Source organism: Amblyomma mixtum, chromosome 1, assembly GCF_055824585.1.
Source record: "Amblyomma mixtum isolate Tamu chromosome 1, ASM5582458v1, whole genome shotgun sequence".
Classification (NCBI taxonomy): Eukaryota; Metazoa; Arthropoda; class Arachnida; order Ixodida; family Ixodidae; genus Amblyomma; species Amblyomma mixtum.
In genome coordinates, this window is record NC_143012.1 from 34,434,157 (window position 1) to 34,459,555 (window position 25,399).

At 47.5% G+C, this 25,399-nt stretch overlaps 1 protein-coding gene across 4 annotated transcripts in view; it reads right to left on the reverse strand.

The window, feature by feature from the left end:
- Positions 1-257: 257 nt before the first annotated feature.
- LOC149365985 (uncharacterized) overlaps positions 258-25,399 on the reverse strand; it is a 195,152-nt gene continuing 170,010 nt past the window's right edge. For all 4 annotated transcript variants that reach the window (XM_089547455.1, XM_089547453.1, XM_089547454.1 and 1 more), the window contains 9 exons: positions 24,862-25,101; positions 21,720-21,948; positions 20,530-20,889; positions 18,681-18,848; positions 16,486-16,668; positions 15,885-15,975; positions 14,684-14,756; positions 7,958-8,137; positions 258-4,936 (listed from right to left, as the gene is read on the reverse strand). In XM_089547455.1, coding sequence (XP_089403581.1) covers positions 3,431-4,936; positions 7,958-8,137; positions 14,684-14,756; positions 15,885-15,975; positions 16,486-16,668; positions 18,681-18,848; positions 20,530-20,889; positions 21,720-21,948; positions 24,862-25,101 — 3,030 coding nt within the window. In that variant the 3' untranslated portion in view covers positions 258-3,430. The remainder of the gene's footprint in view (positions 4,937-7,957; positions 8,138-14,683; positions 14,757-15,884; positions 15,976-16,485; positions 16,669-18,680; positions 18,849-20,529; positions 20,890-21,719; positions 21,949-24,861; positions 25,102-25,399) is intronic.

Consider the following 25,399-nt stretch of genomic DNA (forward strand, 5'->3'; position numbering starts at 1 on the left):
AAACCAAACCAAGGCGACGAATAGTGGCAAAGCTGTGACCCAAAAAAATGTGGATGTCTGAAACAAGTAGACTGCAAGCACAATCGGAAGTCATCGTGCCATTATCGCAGCTGATGTGGATATCTGAAGCAAATATACTGCAAGCACGATTTGAAGTTGTCGTGCCGCTGTCGCAGCTAAAGTCACTACTGTGACTAGCTCCGTTTGCTGGACCATGCTATTGGACCCAGCAACCCAAGCACCGAGAAACAATGGAGGAGGGCATGTAACAGATTTTATTTATCATTTTCTCAAATACTAGGCAAATGTGCCAGGCACCTGTCGCAAGATTTATATCTCTGCGCTATCGTGAACCGCCTCTGGAGGCACACGACAGCGTTATATTATGCCATACACAACATGGTATACACGCACACAACAAACACACAAGACGCGAGGAAATGGTCGCCAGGCTCTTGACAAGCCTTGCCAACACAATAAAGAAGTTAATCATCTGGCGTGAGACAGGGGGGGAAGGGGGGTAGAAAAAAAAAAGGGAGCAAGCAGGTGAAACAAATAATAGTGGCTCTGTAAGGGAAGACCCCTGTCATCGACTCGTGTGGTTTTGTACTTTCGTTGACATCAACATATGCCGTACGGGGGCAAGAAACAATACAGCGCGGGCTTCACAAGAGTTGTGGTGGCCCCTTTTGCTGCAACTGTGAAAAATGTGAAAGCAGCAGTTAATATGGTTAACCGGCGAAGTTAACCGATATGGTGCGCCAGTACTTTGGCCCGACACTGACCAAGTGCCGCATCGATAGGTGGGGAGGCATCAAGCGCATGCTTGGTCCAGGTTATGAGCAGCTGTCGTTCTGCCGCAGAGTCTAAACAGAGGCACTGCTATTTAAATCCGGAACGATTGCCTAAATTCCTTCCCTGACATTAAACGGCTCGCTACTTCCTGAACTGGCACAAGGTAAGAGTCTCAGTTGTGTCTCTCGGGGCGTTCGGCAGAAAAGCAACTACTATTCCGAAGCTGGGACACGAGAAAACAAAGACAAGGGACCTTTTTGTACATGTAAGCTGCTGACTTCACCACTTGTTGAAAATTGGCTTCGTAACCACAAGTGATCATCGCGAGACACCGTCGGAGCAAGAAACAGCCTCGACGTATACAGTGTCTAGCGGTGTTTTCCAACAAGTGCCATACTGCTTGCCCTCGCAGTAAACACTGAAGCTGGCAAGTGTCCACAAAGTATGCCGCTGCATAACGCTACCTAGCAGTCAAATGTCGGCAAATTGCGCCTAAAACAAAAAAAACACGTGCGCCACAGCACTGGCAGGTAATGCACGATTCAGCGGGCTGTGACTGACACTGCAATAAGCGTTCACACATATAGCGCAGTATCGAAGCCAGCCAGCTCAAGCAGCGCGGTGTTCCAACTTGTGAAGGTCACAATTGTTCATGTACAGGGTGTAATGCCTCTCCACAAATGCCTAGTGCGCGGGGAACACTCCAAAGAAGCACTCAATGAGCATTCTTTCACTGCCACCAGTGACACCTTAGCACCAAAGCCAACATAACGGTGTGGGTGCCGACAAGACACCCCACACCCTTCTCTAAAGCGAGCGGCGCACCATATATGCAACATATATGCACCAGATATGCAGATGGGTTATTCACAGATGGATGCCTATGAGTAAGGAGATGATGTGCTAGCTATCACTGCAGCAGTTGCACTGGTAAACGGCATGTGTACAGAACGGGGTGGAGGAGAGTACTCAGCACAGTATGACATGGTATGCTTGTGCAAATATTCAATTATTTTGAATATCCAATGGAATAGTACATCACTTGAATGACTGGCATCATGAATTTAGAGGCATTATCACGAACAAATAAAGTTTCTGGAACTCCTGCTTGCATTATAAGCATTTATCGTTATTCTTGAATTGAATTGGCAAGAAGGCAAACATTTCCCGTGGGTCTCGAGTGAATGTTTGAAATTTTGGCGGTTATGTTTTAAAGCTTATCCACTCGTTTTTTGGCCACAAAATTTGAAAAATAAATGTTTCGAAGAATGCCAACCCGTGTCGTGCTACCTACATACCAAGTCTAATTACTGACAGCAAATTATGAAAAAAAAATAAAAATCTTTTCGCATCAAATAAAAACATTATTTGCACATGCCTACAACAACACGGCGCTTGAAGTAGCACCTCCAATACAGGGCTATGGAGAATGTGCTTAGAGTATAAAAATCTACCCTTATAGAAAGTCTACGAAACTTTTTTTTTTCTTTTTCGAAAAATAATGCTGCAGTGAAGCTGCTGGGACACTTCAAATGTTAGCTTCATTCTTCACACGGTGCTATTTCAGCACATCTATGGCTGCTTCAATGTAAAGGGTGAGGTTTGTCGGGAACTCTGTGAAGCGAAACATATTGCACAATCACAATGAACACTGCGGAGAGTTAACCACGCTAAAGAATGAAACGTTATACACAAACTCTGTGCCTGTACAATACCAAAAAAAAAGGCGGGGGAAAAGTTTTTTGTACAAGATGTCCTCACAGCTTGTGACATAATTAACTGCGCAGTTTACAGAGAAACAAGCTCAGCAACAAGAAACTTAGGCTATGCCCCAGTTTGGCACAAATAAAAAGCTAATCCAGACTCAATGAGCTAGACAACGTGACCATCAGCCTTCAATTGTTCCTCGCCCGAATAACATTGTTACAAACATTGATCGAAGCCAAAATGCGTTGCCAAAAGTAGACACTGGCCCATTAGTGAATTTGGACAACCGGCTCGAACATCAAAAAAATGCCAGATAACAAGAAACAAAAGGGCAAAGGTGCCCCACAATGCAAAAAAAAAACAAAAACTTTTTTTTACCTATTCCATTTCGCACATTCTCACACCTGTGTCCGCACACCACCAGAAAGCAACTCTGGTTAAGATGAGGATAATGACAATGAACTGACAGAGGGCCCTAAGCCTTTCCTTCCTTCGGCACTAGCCAAGACTTTTTTTGTCCCTGAATAGGCTATGGTAGCAATGTAAAGCGTTCTGCATTTTCCACATTACACAGCTCGAGGCCGTGTTTCCCAGTCGTCACTGTCCTGAGAGGCGAGTTCGTAATGTAAAAAAAAGCACTCCCGCTCATGACTAGAGTCTCGCGTATCGAGAACCGCGCCCCGTACAATTCCCCTGAGAGATAACCAGGCTAAGGGCAGGCAATAAAAATGGCGCAGAACGAAAAAAAAAACGGAGAGAGAACGCAACAAGGCAAGTCACGGCACAAGTCTCCAGGCCACCAGGTGGCGACGGCGGCGGCTCCGGCGCAACAACACCTTCACGCACACAGCAGCAGAGCCCGCGAAAAGCACAAGCTGCCGGCAGCACTAAATCAATCAGTGGCGCCCTCCAGTGGGCCTCACACGAGTCACACCGAGCAGTCCACCTGGGAGGACGACGACCCCGGTTTGACACCCGGCACGAAACCCACGGTCGCCGGTGTCCTCGAACCGACAGCATCCACCGTGGTGGGCAGCATAACATATCCATTTGCACCGGACACTGGCGGAGTCAGCGCACCACTTTCGTCCATGTCCACCTCACTGTCCGCTGGCGCAGAACGTCCCCAGTCAAAAGCGGCGGTGTGTGTCACATAGTCCCCCCCGACTGCTCCCCGAGCATCACCAGGAGATGTCGAGGGCAGAGGGACGTAGCCGTTGGACGTTACCCGTGGCTCACCCGACAGGTCAAGTGGACATGGCTTCGGAGGCACGACTGCAGCGGCCACGTAGCCAGGGGTCGGCTGCTGTCCCACCATGGTGCTGCGCTTCGGCGAGTGACAGGTGTCCGCTAGTTCGTCCGCACTAGGCCCGGAGGCACTTGAAAAGGAAAAGTCCTCGAGTGAAGCATTGTTGCTGTTGTCGTCGCCCACGATGGCCACGTCATCGGACGAAGAGTCGCCGTCGCAAGGACTGGGTTCCTCCTCCTCGGCGACCGGTGCCGTCGTTGGCACAGGGACCTGGTGAACACCAATGACCTCCTGGAGGGGAACGTAACCGGACGAGCCCTGGGGCCTGGTTAGTGGCTTGGGCGGCTGGATGCTGAATTTGGAGTAACCCTGTCCCGACTGTGGCTCAGCTGTTGGCTGTGGCTTCATGGCTTGCCCCACGGTGACGTATCCGCTGGGCGGGGGCTTGGGGAAGAATGGCACCTGTGGCGAGTTCTTCAGGTGGGGCAGGAACCTCGGCTGTTCCAGAGCCAAGCCGACGGTGACGTCCGTGGCGGCGAACGCCGGAGGCACCATACCGCTCGCACCAGGCTGCCGCCGAAGCGCGAGCTGAGAGTACGGAAGTGCCGGCGGCCCTTCCCGAAGCCGTCCGCTTTCGGGAGAAGACCGGCACGCCGTTGCATACGGGGGGGATACTTCCTCGGTGCTCCTCGCCAACCCAAATTTACTGTACGGTGGGATGGGCTCAATGGGCTCCGGAGGATTTTCAGGACCCTCAAATAACGACGGCTCGCTAGTGGCCAGAGCTTGACTCTGCAGCAGAGGGGCTCGCGTGTCGGGGGAAGTTGCTCCGAGCTTGCTGTACGTTGGTTCCGACAGTGCGTCTGACGAGGGGTTCGTGACGGGAGGGGTGACTTCAGCGTCGAGTCCGGAGTCCTGGCTCTCGCGGACCCGGTCTTCGTCGAGCTTGGGCAGGTTGGGTCGGCAGCGGGCGAGTGGCGTGTGGCTGCCACCAAGGAGAAGGCAGTCGGGCGAGGGCGGTGCGGCCGGGTCACTCTCGGCGCCGGAGTCGCACGATGAATTCGCACCCGTGCGTGCCGTGCTGGCAGACACAACACTGTCCTGGCCGTTGGTGCTGCCACCGCTGCTGTCACCGCTGGGGTTGCGGCCAAAGGTGTCGGCGCGCCGCGTCTTCTTGTACAGCAACTGGTAGAAAAAACAAACAGACAAAAAAAGGACGCATCATCCCGTGAGCCTCGTAGTGCCTTGAAAATCAACTAGCAACAATTAAGCAAACAAGGGAAGGGGAATGAGGGGCTCGTTATAAATATGAGAGAAGCCAACAGCCACAGAAACCAAGGGGCACAGGAGATTTTTTTAATTAATTTATTTTTTTGTGGTGTTGATCAAGTACGAATATTACTGTCGCTTAAAGCTAATTGATAAGAAAAGCAGAAGAAAAAACAACCACATGCCGCCGGTGGGATCCGAACCCACAACCTCCGAATTACGCGTCCGGTGCTCTACCTCTGAGCTACGGCTGTCAAACCTTCTGCTTTCGGGGGTATTTATGCTTACAAATAACCTAACCTTGAGAGTGTTCATCAGCGCCACCCACGTTCGTAAGCGGCGGACGTGGAACGTCCTGAGTTACCGCTGGTGTGACGTAGAACGCCAACAATGCAACAATGAAAGCCAATGATTTATGCACCAGGACGCTATGACCAGACTTGTCTAATCTAGCAACTGTGGAAGCTAGTTTGAAAATACGTAAGGGCCGATCCTTTGCGACTGACTTTTCGGAAGTTGAGAATTTCAGGTCACAGCTACAACTCAGGCATGCATCGGTTACTGGTGGAACCCTGTGCTGATGATCTGCAAGGATTTTACTCCATGCCCATTTATTTTTGTCTGACAAATAGTGAAGTGCGCTGAATATCAAAGAATAAGACCCACGAGGAATTTCTCGGCTGGTAACTTACTAGCGCAGGAAGACTGAAGACAATTTCATCCGATTTTTGCCCTCAATAAAGTTTAAATGTTGGATATTTTGTAGCTATGCTGACATCCATTCAGCAGAAACAACATTTTTATTGCCGAGAAATTTGGGATTGAAATGCAACGTTTTGTTCTCACCGCGCATTTCGGACTTATGATATAGGCAACGACTTCAAGAGAACTATAGAGTAGCAGTGTGGTCTGGCCTTTATAAATACTTGCAAGCGAGGTATTAGATGTCACTGTAGTTTCGTCGTGAAAATGGTCAGTGGCCATGACAGCTATATTTTACTTTGTTTTTGTTCTGCCTTTTGTAATCTAGAAAGGTTACAAGAATGCCCCGTTTGCAGTGACAGTAGCTTCTCTGTCCAGGGTTGTTCCATGCCGTAACCAAAAATTCCCTCAGTCAGATCAAGAAATCCATATTTCAATCCCCATTACTCTGCAGCAGCTTGATAACTAAAGCAATTCGGAAAAAGTGAGACAATTTCAGTTCTCAAGGTTACCCGAAACTCTCTAAATATTCCCTTTTCAATCAATTTTACCCACGAAATTTCCCGAAAAAGGGGAAAATTCCCCATATGAAACATCACCGCCTCAAGAGAACGCAGCAATCAAATGAGTCAGGCCGCTTTCAATTTCCTTCCCTGTCCCCTTTAAAGGGGCTAGAAACACTTCTTGGGGGGATACCGGCTATACCGTATTTTCCGGTGTATAAGACGCGACTTTTTTTCAAAAATCTTGCTGGTGCATCCTATACAAGGGTGCGTCCTATACGCGAATTTTTCGGCTTTTTTTTTTTTTTGAGTTCAGAAATTTCTCAGGTTCATGCTGAAGCTTTTTTCACCGGAAAATTATCGCTACCAATAACGCGGTTGTAATACGGCTATAATACGGGGACCGCCATGCACAACTTTTTTAGGTGAACTTTATCATGAAACGGCGGGGATGATGAGTTCCGGGATCATAAACACGCGGCCGTTTTGGAGGCCCCAAGCAAAAGTAATGTGAAATGCCAAAAAGATGGCAACAATCGCGCTTTTCGCCATTGTCAAGACAAGCCGGCATTTTTTTTAGTCTCCCTTTGCAACTTTGTTTGCTCTGTGTACGTAGTACGTGCATTGGGCCAAGAGAATGTTTCAGCTGCATTGCCTCCAGAAAGGGGCAAACTTTTTGATAGCGCATCCGAAGATGAAGACTTCGAAGGTTTTAAGTGAAAATAAAATGTTGTTATGGACATAAGGAGAGTTCTTTCGTTTTTTTTTTTGCTAAAACGTGGGCGGGTATGGCATGAATGTTGCCTTATCGATCACTTAGCGTTGCTTAAGAACTCACAGGTACGGTGCATTTCACGATGGTCACACAAGCATGTTTAATTAAGCCTCACTAGCCTAACTGGGTAAATTGGGGTGGGTCTTATACACGGGTGCATCTTATGCATCTTACATGCCAACTTTTTCAATAACAGCCTGCATATATGGCAGGTGCGTCTTATACACTGAAAATACGGTACTTCAGGTGGATTCTTTATGTCACACAGATGCTGACTTAAAAAAAATTACAGGAATCGATGCACAGGAACGGGAGTTATTCAATGAAGAAATTTCAAAATTCAAGCAAACAAAATGCTGCCCTCAACTCGATTTTGGCGGGGCTTCCCACTCCTATTTCGCTCTCCCGATGACGGCACCTGGCGCAACCAGTCAAAACAGCCTGCCAAAGCACGTCGCGGAAGTTTGTACTCCATGGTTGCCTGCTCTCTGTAACTCGTTCTTGCTCAGACTGGCAGCGTCGTTTCCATGCCAGAGCCCCTGGTGGTGTATATTTTATTTTACTTGCTTTGCAGGGCTTTTATCCAACACGAACAGGTTGTTTTTGTTGATCTAATATAAAACACCGACAGATGACAAAATGTGTATCTATTTATTCACTCAATTTGCAGTATATTTACTGTTTGTCCAATCACCAAGCTCGCGCCAGGTGATGTCATATCCGCTGCTGAAACCCGCCACTGTGTGGGGGCACCATCAGAGCCATGAATTTGTTTTTGGGAGGACATTAAAATAATAAAAAAACGGAATATATGCGGTGTTACCGACGTTAATAGCACCATTGTACCTCACTGTATGCGATCAAGAGGCAAAACAGTCAACTAAGATTGTGTTTCGGGGCCCCTTTAAGCTCCACAATTAAATGGGCCCAGATTAAAACGAGGCACATGCTGCCTACCTCGTCTGTGGACGAGCTGCTGCCCTGAGAATGCCCCGAGTCGTGGCGCTTCTTAGGGCCAGCGCTGTCAGCGGCAGAAAAGCAGCCCATGCGGCCGTAGGCAATGTGGGGACTGCGGTTGGTTTCACCTGCCTTCCCGGCAGAGCCATTCTTGCTGTTCTTGTAGCTGTGCATCTGGTTCTGATGGGGGAAAAAAAAAAGAACACATCACGAACAATGTAGCCTCATGAGAATGTTTATGTACATATACCGGGTGTTTCAGCGAACACTTTCAAAAATTCCTAAGAATAGGAAATTAGAAATAGAAAAAAAGTTTTCAAGAACATACTCTGTGCTGCGGCGGAGAAAATTTACCATAGGACATAATACAATAATGCGGCTAATTAACTAAAATCTACTAATTAACTCTTCAATTAACACAGTTGGGTGGCTAGTGAAAGCTCGTTAATTTGACCCCCGTTAATTCGGACAATCGGATAATTCGACGTGCTCGCGAGGTCCCTACAATTATACATAGGAGTCTATGGGGCGAAACTCTCGTTAATTCGAACAAATTTTGCCATGCATCGGTTAATTTGACTTCACTCCGCAGCCCGCCAAGCCGGTGCGCCGAGAGCAAAAAGAAAAAAAAACACTGCCACGGCGCTACTGTACGGCTGATAGGCCATCCGTATGGTCATTGTCGTCAGCAGCGTGAGCGAGGTTAGCGGCGGCCGAAGCAGCTAGCGTCTTTTCTTTGTGCTTTGTTGTGTCGCAGCAGTCGTGTTGGTGTCGTCCGCTTAACCCTATCGACAGCAAGTCTCGTTTTGACGTGTGTCGTCGTTTCCATGTGTTTTTGCTGCTACGATCGCGGTTATTTAACCATAAGGCGGTGCCTTTTTTGGTAATTGCGCGTCTTGTCAGCGTGTTTACTGCGCTGCTTGTTGTTGCTGTTGTTGCGACTGAGAAAAGGATGAAAAAAAAAAATTGCACGGGTCTGCCTACTGGCTCAACCACCACCGCTGCCACGTGCAGATAGAGGAGAGTTAGAAGATCAGAGGAAAGATCAGAGGAAGATCAGCGCTGAAGCCCACGCTGGCTGAAAAAACAGACAAGCGGGCTCGCTTCACCATTTCCCCGCGCTGCTTTCGAGTGGGTAGCGCGCAGGCACTGCGCGCCTCGCCTTCGTGTCCTGTCAGCTGACCGACAGCAGTTGTCCCATATGCCGAAGTGCACAGTGAAAGATGCCGCAGAAGCCTTGTCGGTGCGGGAGGACTTCTGTGAACAAATCCCTGACGGTGCGTGTGCCGCGGAGCACCTGGCAGCTGTTAGAGCTATCGTAGTCGCTCAAATTCGCTCGGAAAAGCAGACGACGATAACAGATTTCTGTGCCAAATAAAGGTATGTCCTGTTGCGGCAAACATTGTTTTTTGTTGTTCATTCAATATTTCGACATTCGGATAATTCTACAATTTTTCGCGGTCCCGTCAGTGTCGAATACCAATAGGGAGTTTGAAGCCACGGACCAGACGATGTTATATCAGTTTTTAAAACGAAGAAAAATTCACTCTAAAGCCCTGCAGCGCGAGAAAATCTGGCGTTTTCCCCGCACGAAACCAAAAATCGGCGCACGAGGAGCGCCGGAAGTCTAGTGCGAACGCAATGTCCATTGGTGACGTGATTGTGGCGCCCAATTCGAAACCTCTGTGCTAATTTCCCCCGCTAGGGAGCCTCAGCGCTCAGCCTAGACCGCGGCCGGCGTTATCTGTTGCTTCGTCACTCGGCGCAAGAAAGAGGATAGTCATCGCCCTCTACGCGACCGTCCATGTTGAGAATCCTGATAGGCGCTGCCTGCAGTTTTCTTTCTTTCTTCTTTTGTTCACGCCACTTCTGATCTGGCTACCGGACGGGCAAGATGTGAGGCGTCACCTTCACTTCATTTATTCACTACGCTGAGCTGTTCTATAATCGCTGCATGTTACGAACCGCATCAGACATAAGTTTTGTCCACGTAGCGAGGAGGGCGACAGTGGGTGCATGCTATTAGGCAGTTGTCCTTGCAGTATGTAGTTCCAATTTCACAAAAAGCGTTGACATTTCTGTTCTGGCATGCGACACAGCCATTGCAGTGACAGTGTTTCAAATTACTTGAATGTACGGATGTGTCGTCTCGGATTAAAACTTCAACGCCGCAGCGTGTGGGTAGTGGGAATGGCTGTGCCAGTGCAACTCCAGTACTCAGCTGCCGAGAAAGTGGACATTGTGCTCGCTTATGTCACCGTGCAAATGGACACGGAGCTGGCATCCAGACTGTATGTTGCCCAACATCCTGGTTGTTGTGTGCCGACTTGTCCCACATTCACATCGATATTCAATCGATTTAGTCCAGGTTCAGAAAAGGAAGAGACAAGCCAGTGCAACCGACGATTTTGACACTGATGTCCTCGCTTACGTCTCTGTCAGGCCGGAAGCAAGTGTCAGGGAAATAGCAAGCCCATGTGGAGCGAGTCCGACTTCGGTTTGGAAGTCACTTTCAAGACACAGCTACCACCCATATCATGTGAGTCCTCACCAGGAACCGACACCAAATGACTTTCAAAAAGGCTTGATTTTTAAAACTGGTGCCAGGTTCAGTGCGACGAAGACCCGGGATTTCTCCACAGAGTGCTTTGGACGGACGAGGCCCAATTTTGCAGATTCGAATGTCAATTTGCACAACGCCCATTACTGGTGCGATCAGAACCCGCATTGGCTACGTCAGCACAAGCACCAGGCAAGATGGTCAGCAAATGTTTGGTGTGGCATTTATGCCGGCCGTGTAAGGTCCTTACTTCATCGATGTAAGGTCCTTACTTCAAGTAAGGTCCTTACTTCATCGATGGAAACCTTACTGGAAAGAAGTACACAGACAGCGTTCTAAAGACTGAATTTGCCTCACAGCTGCCACTGGCAGTGTTAAAAAAATGTGGTTCCAGCATGACTGAGCCCCGCCGCAATTTTCTTCATCCTCTCAGCAATACATAGACGGCTTCTTTCCCAACCAATGGATTGGGCGTGGTGGAACCACAGCCTGGCCTCCCAGGTCACCCGATTTATCACTTGGATTTCTTTCTGTGGGGATACGTAAAAAATCAAAGTTTTCAAGACGGAACCAGCCAGCCTCGCAGACCTGAAGCAACGTAAAAGAATATCACTTGAAAATATTCCCAGAGAGATGCTTTAATCTGCTGTGAACTCCATGAAAGACCGCTTTCTTCTGTGCATCGTAATGGACGGCAAGCAATTTGAGCCATCATGTGAAGATTAGTTGTTGTCGTGCCAAGTAATAGTACCTACTTTCGATATTGTACACATTTACACCGACTCCCTTGCCGCCCTTAAGCAGCTTAAGGCTGTCCGGAACACATTCTAAGTTACACAATCCATTCACCAACTTTGCACAAAATACCCCTGTCCTGTGCGTATACACTGGATTCGCGGGCATGCCCAGGATCCGCATAATATTCATGTGGATGCAATGACACACCTTGACACATCCGATATCCCGCCACCTTCCCCTCTTCCCTCAGATCCGTTCCTGTCCCATGTTTCCGAGAAATAGTCTTTGCGTCAGCAAACACGCGCTCTAATTCCTCTGTGTTCGTACCCTCTCCCCCGGAGTCTCACTCGGGAGGAGGAGGTATCTGTGCGCCGGATTCGGGCAGGAGCGGCTCTGACTCCTTCTGTGCGTCATCGGTGGCGTGACAAACGTTACGAAGTGACAGACAAGTGTCCCCATTGTGGTGCTGCGCCCGGCTACAGCTTCCGTGAGACGACGTTTACTAAGAAAGGTTGGCCTGCGATGGGACGTTGCAGACGACTATACCAAGTGGACTCTAGATAATCGCTATATCACGAACTTTTGCCGCTTTTTAAGCGAGGCTTGTTTGCACTCCTTTTTATAACTTTCTTTCCTTTTTCATTATGCCTGATGGCAAACAGCTCGAATAAAAAAAAAAAAGTAATAGTGCTTTCGTGGAGTGCCCACAAGTGGCTGCAACCAACTAAAACAAAACCATATTCAAATTTTGTTCATTCATGTTTGTTGTATGACTTGAAAGTGCTTAACATCTGAGGTAAAGGTTTCGGACTACGTTTTACAAATCACGAGACGTGTCTGCTCGTGCACACGCCAATTGTATCAAGGCAGCAGGTACGAAACAACGTCGTGCTGCAATGCCAAGAAGTTTTCATCTATGAAGGCATTCTCGTAGATGTTAGGTGTCAAGGCTACAAAGGATAAAAGAAATGAACGCTTGATAGAAATTACACAATGCATGTCAAGATACCGGCCCCGCTAAAGAGAACTCTGTACGCTGTCACAGAAGCATGGTTTTTTCCTTTCACGTCGCTAGAGTGATGAGAGAAAAAAAAAAAACTCCTTCCCAAGGTGACTGCACAGACAGGGCACAAGGCCAACGCCAATCTGGGTTCTCAAAATCGACGTCCACGTAGTTGGCAATGATATAACATCGTCTTGTCCATGGCTTCGAACTCCCCATTGCTACTAACCACCCAACTGTTTTAATTAAAAGGTTAATTAGTGGATTTTAGTTAATTAGCTACATTATTATAGTATTTCTTATGGTAAATTTTGTCCGCCACAGCAGAGAGTATGTTCCTGAAAACCTTTTTTTTCTATTTCTGATTTCCTATCTCTACGAACTTTTGAAAGTGTTCGCTGAAACACCCGGTATATATATATGGGTTGCGAGAGCATGATGTGCTTGACTTCTTAAAAGAGTATTATGCATTCACCGATACTGAAAACCTTCAAGCAAAAATCTACACATATGTAATGCCAGCATCAAAGAATAAGGAACAGGACAATTGAAACTCAAAAACAGCATGCATAAAAATAATGCCTACTGGGAATGAAATACCGGTATAGTTATTAACACTTCCTCAGTGCCGTCGAAGCACTGTATTTACTAGATTCTAACGAGCCCCCAATCCGTTTTTCACGGTCAGAAAAAAAAAAAGAAAACTGCAATCCGTTTAACTGTAATGCGCACCAGATTTTCGTCCTTCGATAAAGAAATGAATCATCTCCTCACTTAGTACAAGCAACCATTGTTATGTCGCAATAAAGTAAATGACGCCACCACCTCTACCACCTTTCTGGTAGATGTCCATTTGCTTCAGAGCATACACTTCGGAATCAAGGAACGTGCTGACTTTGAACTCTGTTGCTCTTCAACCGCTCTGCGCCACCAGCTGCATGGCTCTAAACTTCTGTAACCACAGGCCTGTGGTCTGCCCACTGTTGTTTCCCGAAGTGAGCAAGCTTTTTCTATTTCTGGAATGTGGTTCTTCTTAGTCCCGCTGAAACCCTTCGGAGTCAACTTGCTGGCAAAAATCCTGTCCTTCTGCCTCTGCCAAGGACGTGTATAAGTTTCAAGGATCCCAAGCGCAAATGACGTTGCCCGATTGCAACTGGTCTCCGCACAAAACATCAACCTTGTTTTTTTCCAGCCCGACTTCATAGTGGACTCTTCCATGAAGCTTCCATGTCAGCTCAAGTCTAGGTCGTAGCCTTGCCCACTTCGAGTTATTGATCAATTCGCTCTCGCCCTACCATAAGCTTGCCGTCCCGGTTAGCTCAATTGGTAGAGCGACTGCTCCGGTGTAGCGGTGGTCCCGGGTTCGAACCCCGGACCAGGACGAATTTTTCTTTAACTGCGAAGTTTCTGAGAAAGCCGTATAGCTTTCCTTTGTAGCTGTATGGCTGCGCTTGGGTGGATGTCAATGAGTAATTACTGCCTTATTACAAATCTACTCCACCTTGGGGGATTCCCCTAAACATTTGACCAACACATTTCCGGTGCTTGCAAGGCTTATTGCTATCCATGACTGCGGTAGGCTAAGTAGGCATTACAGCTAAGTAAACAATACGATGCTGCCATTCTTTAAGGTCGGTGACTATAGGGCGCTGCTGGCATAGTTTCATTTTTGTACTCAATTCTAATGTGCATGTCATTCCTAGCGGAATTTTTCCCAGAAAAAATTAAACCACACCACACCCTCACAATATCGTGACTTGGTATATTTTGTGCATCGATATGGATATCGCCTGCTTAGCAGTTGTGGATACCAATAGGGCTCGCAAGCACCTCAAGTGTTCTCTCAGCAAGGCACCGACCCGGACTTGAGCCAACATGGAAATGTCAGTTGTGAAAGAACCAGACGTGCATTTGATGTTCCTGGATGTGCGTGACTGGCAGATGCAGCTGACGAGGCAGAAAGGCCTGATGCGGATGGAGTTCAAAGGCAGCATGTGCTTGATTACGAATTGTTAAAAGGAGTAGATTTTTGATTCAAAGGTGAACAGGTGTCCGCCAGAAATGTGACTGAGACAATGGCTCCTTTTGCTCCATCGTGACATTAGAACAATTGCAATAAACTTGGTTGTTCCAAATGAAATGAATCATTTCTTTGTCGAAGCATGAAAAATTTCGTATGCATTACAATAGAGGGCAATGAACTCTTTTTTTTTTTCTGAACTTTTTGAAACACTTAGAATCGCGTAAATACAGTAAGTGCCGACACTAACTGTGGACAGTCCCCACAACAAGATGTGTTGCAAATAACTGGAAACAGCGACGAATCAAGCAAAACAGGTGTGCATACGTGCCCGACAAATTAAAACAAGGGAAGACGAGAAAAGAAAAACCCTGCTTCCAGTGGTGTGCCGGTTCATCAACTCACCGCGTCCGAGGAGTCCAGTCCGTCAGGAAGTTGAATCTTGATCTCCTTGATAATGTCCACTTTCTTCTTCATCCTGAATCAGGTCAAACGTGAAAAATGTCAACTCTCAATTCAGACATTCAAACGGCTTGAGATTTCAAAAACCGACAAATGAGAATTGTTTCGCAAGAAAAAAAAAATAGGGGGAAAGACACACAGAGCGATGCAATCCGTGGTCTGTAGGGGGAGAGAGAGACACAGCGATGCAATTCGTGGCCACAGACCCAATGAATTTATGAACAATATTAGAATCCCCTGTGGCACATGGCACGCAACAGGTCTATGTCCACTTTTTTTTTTTCCCATAACGCTTCCATTCTCAGAGTCGGTGGTTCTACTCCAAGCGATTCTCAAGGCCTGTTTTTCATTTCAGAATCGAACCTCCACTGAAGCCACTCCTCAATTTGAGGAAAAGCGAGGATTTCCTCGAGAATCTCGAAATAGCACCAAAGCTACCTTGAGGGCTTCTCGACCACAAGTTTGCTTGCTAACATGTAAGATGCCGCATCGCTTGTTCTCTGTGTAGATTTCGCTCTACCGTAAATGAAGCTTTTTGATAAATGTACATGCGATAGAAATGCAGGGAATCGTGAGCCGAAGTGTCGGCCGATTCTGTTCGACCTAGAATTTCTGGCAAATAATTTTTATGCGGAGATGAGCACAGCTAGCCTCCTGACGTGTGTCCCTGCTGCTGATGCAGCGCACGGATAGTCGCTGCCTCCAATGCCATTGCCGTTCATCACAACAGGCCTACGGCACAGGCAAAAAGTCGTCACAGGAAACCTGAACAATGTGTCACACCCCACCGTGTGCAGAGTTATGGAATGCGTCGCACAGCTGATCGCGACCTTGCTATTTACTCGCATTGTTAAGGGTGGGTTTGGGGGGAGCTAGAGGTGCAATGCAGGCATGCCTCAAGCATGGCCATGCATCTATGCATCCCGCACGGTCACCAGAATATCCAATTAATACTAGCGTTGGTGTGACATCACTGAATTCTGTCAGTGGGGCGTGCAGCTTCCTTTCTCCCACCCTTCATGCCCTCCTGTACTCTTTTATGTTACACCGACATCTACACCATGCAAGCAGGAAATGTGGCTTTAACAGCTCTCGCTGTAAAATAAAAAGAAGAAGCATGGTGCAGACACAAAGGAAGCCTCACCATCGTGCCAGCAGGTAGAGGACAAAGACGAACACAGTAAGACCCACAGCTCCTCCGACGGCGATTCCGATCACGATACCTACGGCCAGCGCTGAAACAAGGCAGGAGGAGGAACACAAACTTAGCTGCAGCATTGCAAAGAGAATGCAAGGTGAGGGTATTCTAGCCAATGCGCACAAACAGCCTCGAAGAAAGTTGAAGAAAGCATCAGTAGTGATCACCAATCTCCGTGAATTTGAGGCAGTCAAATGCCTTACTTTTGGCTGCCCTCAGTATAGATTACGAACAGGTTGAGTCATCAGCGCAAGCGATATGTGAACTCAACATTGACGATACACCTAGCATGGACTGAGGAGGCAATAGACTCTCTGCAATAGACTCGTCACTGTAACATGAAAGTTTCCATGCGAATCATCCCATAAAGCTTGGCTGTGTAAAGCAAGTTTTCTCAGCGACACTTTTCAGTAGCACAATGATGAAAGGGCTAAAAATCCATATGCTTCAATTTCACAAAAAAATAAAACCCATGAGCTCCCCCAGAAAGTGCACAGGACAGAAAACGAATAAGGTGAAGGTGAAGAGAAGGCGGCCTGGCGCTCACCTGACTCTTTCATGTTACACTGGGCAGGACTGTCCTCGGTCAACTTCCCTCCAGAAGATGCACGGACAACGGCCCGGTAGACTGTGTTAGTCTTCAGTCCCACCAGCTCCACTTCCTCGGCATTGGGGTCCGTCACGTTATAGATTTTGCAGGTCTTGGGGTCATACTTGCTTGACACGCAACCTGACGGAATGGGGAAAAATAAAAAAAAAGGCACGGTTCATGTCACATGAGCCCACGAAAGGGCTGCTCTCATCCCCTGCAGAGCTGGAATTCTCACCCCATTCAATGCGCTAAGAGCGTACTATTTCAAGAGAGTTGTTGAGTGCGATGCACAGCATCAGTCCAACGAGGTGTCCGAGATATCAAGCAAACTAAGCATGTATGACAGAACCCTGCTGTTATTTTCTGGGTATTGCTGTTTTCTGGCCACTACAATGCTGTGGGCCAGCCCTGTTCAAGAATTCCCACGTAATACAAACTCGGTTAGCCCATATCACAAATGCAGGAGCAGCCCTGCATGATGCGCCATGAATGTCCTCCCATGCATACCAGCACCCATTCTGACTTTAGACATGGCTTGGTCTGGCTTGACTGGACTATGCTCAGCCGCAGCGCGCACGGCCTGCACTTCCGGTAGCTAGTGAGACAAGCTCATCATCATCATCAACCTGAATACGCCCACTGCAGGGCAAAGGCCTCTGCCATGTCTCGCCAATTAACCTTGTCTTTCGCCAGTTGCGGCCACCGTATTCCCGCAAATTTCTTAACCTCATCCGCCCACCTAACTTCCTGCCTACCCCTGCTAAGCTTGCCTTCTCTTGGAATCCACTCCGTTACCCTTAAGGACCAGCGGTTATCTTGAATTCGCATTACATGCCCTGCCCAAGATCATTTCTTCCTCTTTTTTTCAACTAGGATGTCATTAACCCGCGTTTTTTTCCCTCACCCACTCCGCCCACTTCCGATCTCTTGACGTTACGCCTATCATTTTTCTCTCCATAGTTCACTGCGTTGTCCTTAACTTAAGCTGAACCCTCTTTGTTAGCCTCCATGTTTCTGCCCCATAGGTGAGTACCGGTAAGATACAGCTGCTGTATACTTTTCTCTTGAGGGATATTCGTAAACAAGCTAGTGTAAACCAAATGCATGAAACTATGATGAGGGTAGGCAGTGCTGCAGTACGACATGCAACAGAAGCACGCAAGAAAAGCACAAGCTCCTAAGCTGCTTTTCCCTGTTCCCTAGAGCTTAGAAAAAGTGCGGTTTCTGGATAGCACCAGAGGAGACTTGGGGTAGACTTGAAGCCGACTCCCCTACCAACCAGAATTATCGCGAGTGCACTAACTAGAGCAACAAAGCCTTGCAAATCAAGAGAAGCACGCTGCCCCAGCTGAGAAGATAAAAAAAAGAAAGTTCTGAGGTTGATGAGCTTGCATTCAGTTCAATGCTACAGTCTTGCTTTGAAATGGCTCAGTGGTTATGGTGCTCGGCTGCTGACCCAAAAGACGCGGGTTCGATCCCGGCCACAGCGGCTGGAATTTCTTTGGAGGAGAAATTCTAGAGGCCCGTGTACTGTGCGATGTCAGTGCATGTTAAAGAACCCCAGGTGGTCGAAATTTCCGGAGCCCTCCACTACGGCGTCTCTCATAGCCTTAGTCGCTTTGGGACGTTAAACCCTATAAACCAACCAACCAATTTATTTGGTTACTGCACTCCCCAGCTGGTATGGTAAATTTTTTTTTTCTTTCCCCCCTACCCTTTTTAGCAGCAGTATTCTACAGTTTCCACCACACGCACAAAAGATCAAGAGGTCGAAGCTACAAAGGATGGTACAAGTCTAGCCCACTACAGGGCACCATGTGCAAGTGAAGAAGCTTCAGCACAATCTACTCTGTAATAGTTAAGGCAGCAAAGGCACTCGCATGTACAGTTGCGACCAGAATGACCTGCAACGCTTTATCGGGCACTTTCTCTTGGTTTGCGTTTAATAGCAAAAGATTACGCTGTGCTGCACAGTACCAGGCACCATGAAAACTGCTCAGCAGCTATATACGAACTTCGTTACAGCCACGAACTAGCATAGCTTCCTGACATGAGCTCGCAAAACCTGATACGTGTTGCGAGTCATACTGAGCGTGATAGTACAGGTCTTCATTACTAAAGCAACCATCAATAATTAATAACAGCCTTACCAGCAGCATCGTGTAGTGCATTAGTCTTGTCCCTTGGCAGCACCATGCACACTTCGATTTGGTAGCTCTGTACGTATGACTTCAGTGCACTGCACTCCAGCTGCCAATGCATCGCCAGCTCGTTGTCAGTGTTCCTTCTCAGCGACACTTGCGTGATTTTCTCGAGTTCTGCAAGAAAAAAAGAAGAAACGTTAGACCACGAAAAAAAAAGATAAACAAACTCTACGACAGACACAAACAGCTCTGAGAAAACGCAAAAGCTGACCTGCTGTATTACTGCTTTGTTTTTGTTTTTTGAGCCAATTAGTAGCGAATTTCCTCCGAAATTGACACACTACATTTTCTTCTCCTCATATCTAAACTACACTCTTGCTCACCTCTACCAATCTCCCATAATGTTTACTATCCACAGTGCACACTTGCAGACTGTTTAGTGCCCGTTAGCGGATGTGTGGCGTTGACCTTTTCTATTATTTCATATTACGTAGACAAAACAACAGTCATTCTTTTTCATCATCATCGTCAGCCTGACTATGCCCACTGCAGGGCAAAGGCCTCTCCCATGTCTCTCCAATTAACCCTGTCCTTCGCTAGTTGCGGCCACCGTATTCCCGCAAATTTCTAATCTCATCCGCCCACCTAACTTTCTGCCAGCCCCTGCTACGCTTGCCTTCTCTTGGAATCCACTCCGTTACCCTTAAGGACCAGCGGTTATCTTTCCTTTGCATTACATGCCCTGCCCAGGCCCACTTCTTCCTCTTACAATATGTATACATATTGTATTGTATTGTATGTATACATACAATATGTATGTTCTTACAATATGTAATAATATTGTGACGAAGACGAAGCTGGCAGTGGCACGGGACGGAGCGCCCGCGCTAGGCCAGCGGCCATTAAATCATCTCATAGCCATCGTTCACCACGCCTCATTCTTCGGCTGGCCACCGCGTTACATTTGGTGTGAGGTGCTGGGGTCCCTTCATCGCCATCCTGGTCCCGGAGCTTCGGCGTCCTGGGCCTGCCGTGGACGTCGGCCGTGAGTGCCTGGTCAGCGCCGCACGGCCGTGCCCCAGCCCGCCCGACCTGAACCGACCTCGCCGCTCACCCCAGCCCCGTCCCCCGCCCGGACCACACGACACGACGCAGGACCCGACGGACCCAAGACCCGATGGACCCAAGACCCCACCGACCCAAGACCCCACCGACCCAAGACCCCACCGACCCAAGACCCCACTGACCCAAGGCCCAAACGTGAAGACACCGCCCCCCTGCCCCGCCGTTCGGTGCGTCCAGAGACCTCGGCCGTCAGCACCTGGCACCCTACGGCCCGGATGCTTCGTGGACCGGGACTCATTCTCTCATCTTTCTCATCGTGGCGGCCAGCACTGCACCATTTTCTACATATTGTTCGATCCTTCACTCAAGACCATCGCCATTTCGCCGTCTGTTCGTCACCGATCGGGACGATCGCTCGGAGGCCCCAGGTAGTGTGACGAAGACGAAGCTGGCAGTGGCGCGGGACGGAGCACTCGCGCTAGGCCAGCGGCCATTAAATCATCTCATAGCCATCGTTCACCACGCCTCATTCTTCGGCTGGCCGCCGCGTTACAATATTTCAAAGTCCTTTTGTTGAGTATATACAATTCTCCGCATCCCCAATCAATGCCCTCTTACAGGCCACAACATATAAAGGTTAAAGGTACAAATGAATAAATAAATTTATAATGTCCATAAATTAACAGTACTTTGGCTCTTTCTGAATCCCCGAGCACACAAGTCAACCACACCCAAGTCCGCACCAAACAAAATATCAATCAAGAAAGAAGGAAGACGAAAGCGCACTCACCCCTGGAGTAGGGAATGACGCAAGTCGTCCAGTCCATCTCCGACGCCCTGTCGGCGGTCTGTGCCGCCACGGCAAACTGGTACACGTTGCTCGGATCGAGCTGGAGTGTCAGGGAGGACACGTTGAGCTCCAGCTTCCGCCACTCCAGCGACTCGTTGCAGCTGTACGAGCGCGGCAGCATCCGCGGGCACCAGAACACCGTGTAGCTGGTCAGCTCTCTTCCGCTGTGCCCTTCCTCCACCGAGGTTGACGTTGAAGAACCCGGCACAGACGGCTGAGCAATGGACGGCGGCCGCCACGACACGTTGTAAGCGCCCGATCCAAGCGCAATTACTCGGATGTCTTGCGGCCTGTTGAGCACTGCAATGGCAGAGACCACGACCCCGGTTTCACCATTTCATAATGCATATCACAATTCGTTGAAGAAGGATGGATAGCTGGGTGAGTTTGTAATAGTTTATCATGGGGGGTACAGCGCGAACAAGACGAAGGACGATGACTACGCAGACGAGTGCCGACTCAAAACTGACATTGTTTATTGAAAGGAGCAAACATATATACACAAGTGCCGCCCCTTGGTCACAAAAACTAAAATTTTGATTCACCACGGGGATAGAATTACCAGGGAAATAATGGAAGCTTATTTCATCAGGAAGAAGCAGCCACAGTGAGTCAGCCAGCCTTCACTGGCATTAGTTGACAAAGAGGTATTATTTTTAGATAATTCATGATTTTTTCACTTCGGTTTTAAAGAACGAGGGGGGGGGAGTGGACCTTTGATCAGACTTCGCCACGTGGCGGATGAGTTGCGATTGTTGTTGATCTTGATTTTGCTGGTCCAATGCTCTTTGCTCTGTATTTCCACTTGATTATTATGTATATATGTTTGCTCCTTTCAGTAAAAAATTTCAGTTTCGAGTCAGCGCTTGTCTTGAGCGCTTGACAGTACATGGGCCTTACCAGATGGCCTCAAGATATTATTAAATGCTGTCAATTTTTCTTTTTTCCACAAAAGCTTGCTTTTCTTCGTTCAACACTGAAAGGTATGCAAAAGCAAGGACCTCTTGATAAACTAAGCTACCAGGAAACACAAATAAGTCTAGACCAGATTTGAAATGAGAGAAGTCAGCTCCCTTTCTTTAAACACTAAAGGCAGCATTAGGAAACAGTATAGTGCTGCTCGTACTTACATTCGTTATACTTGTCAACACTGAGGCTGGAGTGGACTCTGGAGAGGCCCATCTCGTTGAGTGACCACAGCTGGAAGTAGTAGCGGGAATTGAGGGACAGATTGTCGAACGATGCGGTCGGCATGTCGACCGTCTTGTTCTCGCAGTTCTCGTCGAGCACGTTCTCCCCCTCACAGCACCTCACAAGGTACTGAAGTGTGGCTCCATTCCACTTTTTCTTTGGAAGGGCCTGCATTACGCAACCACAAAAGAGAGAGGGGAAAAACAATTAGACTGACAGAAATTAAAAGTGAGTTACACCAAGAACCTTAAACCATGCAGCACAGGAGTACTGGGCTTCCCTACCTAAAAAAAAATTGACCACAGACACATCATACTCCTGCTACGCAGGCGTTTTGAATGCCTTCAAACCGAATGTCGTTCAACTCGACTGCCGCACTTACACTGCTACACTCATACTGCTGTCACACGGGCACTTTCAATCACGATCGAGTCGATCGAAATCGAACTCGATGCAGATTCGGCGTTGCTACACGGCGAATTCAACCGTGATCGACCACAATCCTGCTCGAGCGCATGGAGCACGATCGAGGGGATGCGTTGACAAGATGGCGGCGCCCTGCTCGCCCGCTTCGAAATAAATACATGTCACCGCTGGATTCTTCGATGCGATAGCTCGCTCAAATGGTAGCGGTTCGCTTTTATTTCGCACACTCTCGCACACGCATAGAGATTTAAGCGATAACTAGCCCCTGTTTTTCAGATAATTTGGCGATTTTCAAGCTCCTAGGCCTAACTAAATGCAGTGTGTTTACCTCGCAAGAGTGACACCTGGCGAAGCAGTTGTCTTGCTTTTAGTCAGCTGTTACATTTTCTACTATTTGCAGTTTTTCTTCTTGGAACGAAAAAAAGGTTTGCAATGCACTGACCCTAGCTACCAGTAATTACGGAAGAAAACTTCTTCATCACAGCGTTGATGTGCTTTGGTGCCTTGTCACTAGATGGCGCTACCGTTCACGCGTGCACCGAGCGTTGTTTTGCTGCTGTTTGCTATCGAGTCTACTGCTGGTGGCAGCAGAAAGTAATTAAGCTGCTTTTTCTGCTCATAGTTTGAAATTTTCACAATAAAATTTTTATTAACGATTGTTGTTTTTAATTTATTAGAAATCGATAGCGATGATGACAGTAGGCGCAGCGCCATCTCGTATGTAGCAATCTAACTTGTTGATCGGAATCGAGTGGATACGTGTAGCAGCTGTCCACCTCGATCGCGCTTCAAACTTCAACCGCGCTCGAGACCGATCGCGATCGAAAGTGCCCGTGTGACAGCAGTATAAGTTTTTCAACGGAACTGGTTCAGATCACATTCAAGTCTACAACACTCCGCAACGATATTCGAGATTTTGGAATGCCTTCGAAGCGCGAACACAGCCCACATCGGCCTTCTCTGTTGTCACAACTGCTTCGCCCTGCCCACAGCTATGCCGTGCGGCTGCTTCGGCTCTGTGGCTGCTGATATTGATATCCGCTGCTTGCTTCTTTTTCTGCTGTTTGTTTAGCAAATACCTCGTGCACTCGCTAAGTGAGTACTTGAAGATATTAGTACACCACTGAACATTTACCGTGTCAGCCTGAAATCTCCCCACGAGTATGCCGATGAAGACGACTGCACTCATACTTTTGTTTACATTGTTGCTTACAAACAGCTAGGGCTCGTTTAAATAAATAAAACGCAATCTGCGCTGCAGTTCTATTAAGGGTGGACGAGGGTCCTTAAACTAACTTTTTTATTTGTGGCTAGAATATCATGAAATTTTGCACACATGTGTTTTTCTCTCCCGATTCCAAGTATGTAGTCATAACTGAGCTGGTGGTCTTAAATCTTACAAAGACTGGAATGTAATTAGGTAGTTTCTTACGCAGCTTTAATGAACTTTCTGATTGAATTTTGTTGCTTTTATTTACATGAATTGATAGCCAGAGAGTTCCCATACCCGGTGACATTCTTCGTTTTTCTCTAAAGGCATGTCATCCTGATATACTATATCGAGAGCAAAAGGTCGCAGTATTTGACACTGCAACTCGTTAAGCTAATTGTAAATTGCTATTTATACGTGGCCCAAACAAAAAAAGTCAGAATGTCATCGGGTATGGGAATTCGCTGGCTATCAATTCATGTAATTAAAAGCAAGAAAATACAATGAGAAAGTTCATTAAAGCTGCGTAAGAAATTACCAAATTACACTCTAGAATTCAAGACAACTTTTGATCTTCTAAGACCACCAGCTCAATTATGACTACATTTTTGGAATCAGAAGAGAAAAATGCATCTGTGTGCAAAATTTCATGATACACTAGCCACAAATAAAAAGGTTAGTTTTAAGACCCTCGGCCCCCCTTAAATAATCTCTTCTCCTTTGTACTGCTTGTACTCATGGTTGTTTACGCAGTGCGACAATCTGTGGGAAGCGCCTATGCGATTACCCGCCTGTGAAACACTTGACAGCTGGGTTGTTGACATCGCGTAGGACCGGCACTTTTCGCTGATTGTCCCTGCTTTCTCAAGACGTGACCAGCAGTTGACATAGAATCACTTTATCCAAAAGAATGTTTGGCGGCCATTCGAATTAGATGAAACCGTTTTCTCTCTCTACCCTTGCACTGTAAGAGCTGCGACACCAAAAACTGTTCTCCTTACCTGGAAAAAACAAAGTTCCTTTCTAAGGCCAAAACAAAAACCAAAAGAGAAGTCATCGAGGCCTATTTCATTTCTAAAAGGGGTGATAAGTGTGTTAGCGCCCCTTCTTTATCTCTTTCATGTCAGGAAATCAATTTCTTAGATGGACACATCCGAACTTTTCATGCGTCGTAATTCACACGTGGTCTTGTTTACTCTGTCATTGCCGTTCGCACGTTGCTTCTGCTTGTCTCCTAGTTTGCTGTGATTGCCTTTATAAGCACCCTGCTTTTACAAAATAAAGTCAGTTGGAAGTCTGCGCTTTGTGTGTGTGTATTCGTGCCTTTCTTTTGTCCCGTCGTCTTCGCGCAGTTTTGTTTCGCTCTAACTTCTCTCTCTCTCTTTTTCTTCGACAGACTGTGCATAAACACAATGAAAGAAAGTGAGCAGAGGTACGACGCTCACCTCAAAGTTGAGCACGATGGTCCGTCTGAACTTGTAGTTCTGCACCTTGAAGCCGCTCCGCGGTATCCTCGGCGGTGCTTCCGGCACGTCCTTCAGCGTTGTCTGTGCCAGCTCGACGTCGTTTGTCCACAGCTCCTCGAGCTCAGCCTCGGACGCCCGTCCCCGGAGACGGAAGGTGTATGCCGTGTATGGGTTCAGGCCTTGCACCATGTATGAGGTCTTGTTGAACACTTCCACCATCTTGGAAGGAGAAAGACAGAGGAGAAGACACTGTAATTCTTGTATGTCGAGAGCGTACCATTCAGTGCAGCACTTTCTGCGCATTCTTCATAAATGAGACCGTAAAACAGGTTTATTGCATGCTTGTAAATATGCATCACTTTCATTTTGCTCTAATAATACCCATGTCATATGGTCATTTCAAAGGCCCTTGGAACTGACAGTCTATTGACTCAAAGGCCCTTGAACTGATAGTTCATTGACTCAAAGGCCAACAGAGCGTCGCGACACGAGCGGCACTGATGGCCACAGAGTCAAC